The sequence below is a fragment of the Peromyscus eremicus genome, chromosome 19 (genome assembly GCF_949786415.1).
Source record: "Peromyscus eremicus chromosome 19, PerEre_H2_v1, whole genome shotgun sequence".
Classification (NCBI taxonomy): domain Eukaryota; kingdom Metazoa; phylum Chordata; class Mammalia; order Rodentia; family Cricetidae; genus Peromyscus; species Peromyscus eremicus.
Window position 1 is genome coordinate 21,013,337 of NC_081435.1, and position 3,005 is coordinate 21,016,341.

The 3,005-nt window shown below is 52.4% G+C and overlaps 1 protein-coding gene across 1 annotated transcript; it reads right to left on the reverse strand.

Moving 5' to 3' along the window:
- Positions 1 to 322: 322 nt before the first annotated feature.
- Positions 323 to 1,528, reverse strand: Sft2d3 (SFT2 domain containing 3). The gene has a single exon (XM_059246562.1). It carries the CDS (start codon positions 1,328 to 1,330, stop codon positions 671 to 673), a length of 660 nt encoding a protein of 219 aa, XP_059102545.1. The 5' UTR covers positions 1,331 to 1,528; the 3' UTR covers positions 323 to 670.
- Positions 1,529 to 3,005: the final 1,477 nt, after the last annotated feature.

A 3,005-nucleotide genomic window follows, 5' to 3' on the forward strand; every position in this document is an offset into this window, starting at 1 on the left:
CACGCATCATACTGGATATCTGGCTTCTTGATCCAGGAAATTGCTCTTTGGTGTATTGCTTTTACGATTAATTTTCCTTAAATATTATAAAGCACCGTATTTACTACTTAACTGAAGAAAAAAAAAAAACCTGAGGTAGAATGTATTAACTACTCACTATTTTAAATCCAGTGGCTAAATTTAGTGTTTAATCTGGTAATCTGGATTGATTTACAGTGAATAGCAATAAGGAGGCTTTGAAAAGGAGCGGCAAAACGGAAACCTTATGCTCAACCACATATACCACTGCTTTTTTTTTTAAAAGAATGACAAAGAGATGGCAGTTCTTCCAAAGCCACGAAAGCAGCCAAGTCAGAAAAAGCTATTTGTTTCTTTTCCTCCCTTAAATGTTAAAGCCAGTTAGTTGGAAAACAGTTCCACAGCACAGTGTTTACCAATCAGGTAATCCAGTCTTTTCGGGGAGCATGCTGCCCAGAACCTCAGAATGCTGAAGCCCAAGGACCTTTTGAGACCACCAGCCTGGGTCAGTTCGTGGCAGGTGCTCCAAGCTCAGGGACTCCGCAGCACAGTCCAGTGGGTGCCTCGTCCTTGCACGCTTGGGTACCGTGGAGTGCGGCGGTGCCTGCACCGTCGCTCGCCCGGCTGGCTCCGCTTCCTGAGACTGGGGCTGTCACACCGGGAGAGCGTTGGCCAGGCCCGCCCCACGGTTCAGGCGACCCAGCGCTAGGCGTAGGGCCGTCACGCCGCCCCAGGGTAGGAGCCCCAGCAGCGCGTAGAGCAGGGCGGCTACCTGTGCGCAGGCGCCGAGCGCCGTCAGCGCCGTACTGCGCAGGACCAGGGCCGCGTAGAGCGTGGCGCCCAGAGCGGCCGCGTAGCCCAGCGCCGGGCGCGAGGGCGTCTCCTCGCCGCGCAGCAGGCGCCCACAGGCCGGGCCGCCCCGCAGCAGCGCCGCGCCCGCCAGCGCCAGCACCGAGCCCAGCGACCAGAGCAGCGCGAACTTGCGCGCGCGCAGCAGCAGCACCGGTGCGTAGAGCGCCGCCAGGCCGAAACAGAGCGCGGCCAGCAGCAGACACAGGCCGCCGGCCGCCAGGCGCTGCCCGCGGGTCACGGTCGGGATGCACCGCGAGCCGGCGGGCGGCGGCGGCTCGGCAGGGCTCCGCGCCCACGGCCATCGCAGAGCCGCGCGGCCGAGCCACGCCCCGGCAGCCCGGTCCCCGGCCGCGGGCTCCTCGGCTGTCCTCGCGGCGAGCAGCGGCTCGGCAGCCGCCGGCCTGTTCGCTTTACCACCCTGCGTCAGGTAGTCCTGCAGTTGGCGGTGGAGATCCGCCATGTCGGACTGAGCGGCGATGGAAACGGGGCTGACACTTCCGGGTTCGGGCGCCCCCCCCCTTCCCCCGCAAGCGGAAGTAGCTAGATCCTCAGGCGACGGTTGGTCGGCCACGGCGGAAGGGAGGTGTCCAGGGCTTGGCGGAAGTCCCGGAGTAGGATGCACCGCTGTGTTGTAGTTAAGTCTCCCGGGTCCTGAGCGTGTGAGTGTTTTAGTCAAGGAATAAACAAAAGATAGTTGAGAGTGGCTGTAGCAATAAACGGATGCGCTGGGGATATTTGTGCTGGCATAATGAGTATTGTCAGGTGTTATTATTAACAATGTCACTTTTAACACTTAAAATTTTGCTAAATGGAGGAATCTGGGGAAAGGGTACACGGAGTTTGTTTCTTTCCTCTCTTTCTTTCTTTCTTTCTTTCTTTCTTTCTTTCTCTCTCTCTCTCTCTCTCTCTCTTCTTTCTCTTTCTTTTTCTTTCTTCTCTTCTCTTCTTTCTTTCGTTCGTTCGTCTACCTTTCTGCGTCTATCTCAAAATTATAAGAAGGAGTTGGAGAGGTGGCTCAGTGATTAAGAGCATTTGCTGCTGCTGCAGAGGACCCAGGTTCAGATCCCAGCCCCCGTATGACATCTAGCAACCACTTGCAACTTCAGCTCCAGGGAATCTGCAATCTGCGCCCTCTTCTAGCCTCCACTGACGCTGTAGGCATGTGGTACATGTACAATCATGCAGATAGATCACACACACACACACACACACACACACACACACGCACACATATGCTTTAACTTAAAAATTCACACTTGTTGCCCATCGGTGGTGGCACATGCCTTTAATCCCAGCACTTGGGAGGCAGAGGCAGACGGATCTCAAGGCGAGTTCCAGGATAGCCAGGACTGTTACACAGAGAAACACTGTCTGGAAAAACCAAAAATAAATAAATAAATAAAAATTTTACCCCTGCAGAGCTTAGATTATCCCCTTTGAAAGCAGAATAGGGCTAACTCCCAGTCCATTCCTCTTCTGGTTTCCATTTATTTCTTTTTGTTTTTTAACTATTACTTCTTTTATATTTTGAGAATATAATTACATTGTTTCTCCCTTCCTTTTCCTCCCTCTGAACCCTCCCAAATATCCCTCCCTGCTCTCTTTCAAATTCGTGGACTTTTTAAAAAATTAATTGTTACATGCATATATGTATGTGTATACACTCTCAGATATAACCTGCTCAGTCAGTATAATATTATTTGTATGTTTTCAGAACTAGCCATTTGGTGTTGGATAACCAGTTAGAGTGCCTTTCTCCCGGGGGAAGACTATTTCTCCCACTCCGCATTCCCACGCTGTTTGCAGTTCTTTGTGCAGGGTTGACGTCTCCCATCCACTTTAGCCTGTCGTCTTGTTCTTGTTCAGCTCATGTTTGGGCAGTCATGTTGAGGAGACTTTACGGGTGTAGCTTCTGACATTCCTAGGGGACAGTCTCACAGCAGACTCCCCGATCTTTCTGCTCACTCTCTTGCAGTGTTCCCTGAGTGTGACGGTTTCCATTTCTTGACTCTCCAGTCCAAGATGTGCACGTGCCTCCCTCATGTCTTTGGCTTACCTTTCCGTGACCTGGGAGCGCTCTTTTGACCTCTGATAAACTCATGTCGTTGAAGTCAATTCCCTGTCTGTTCCAAGGT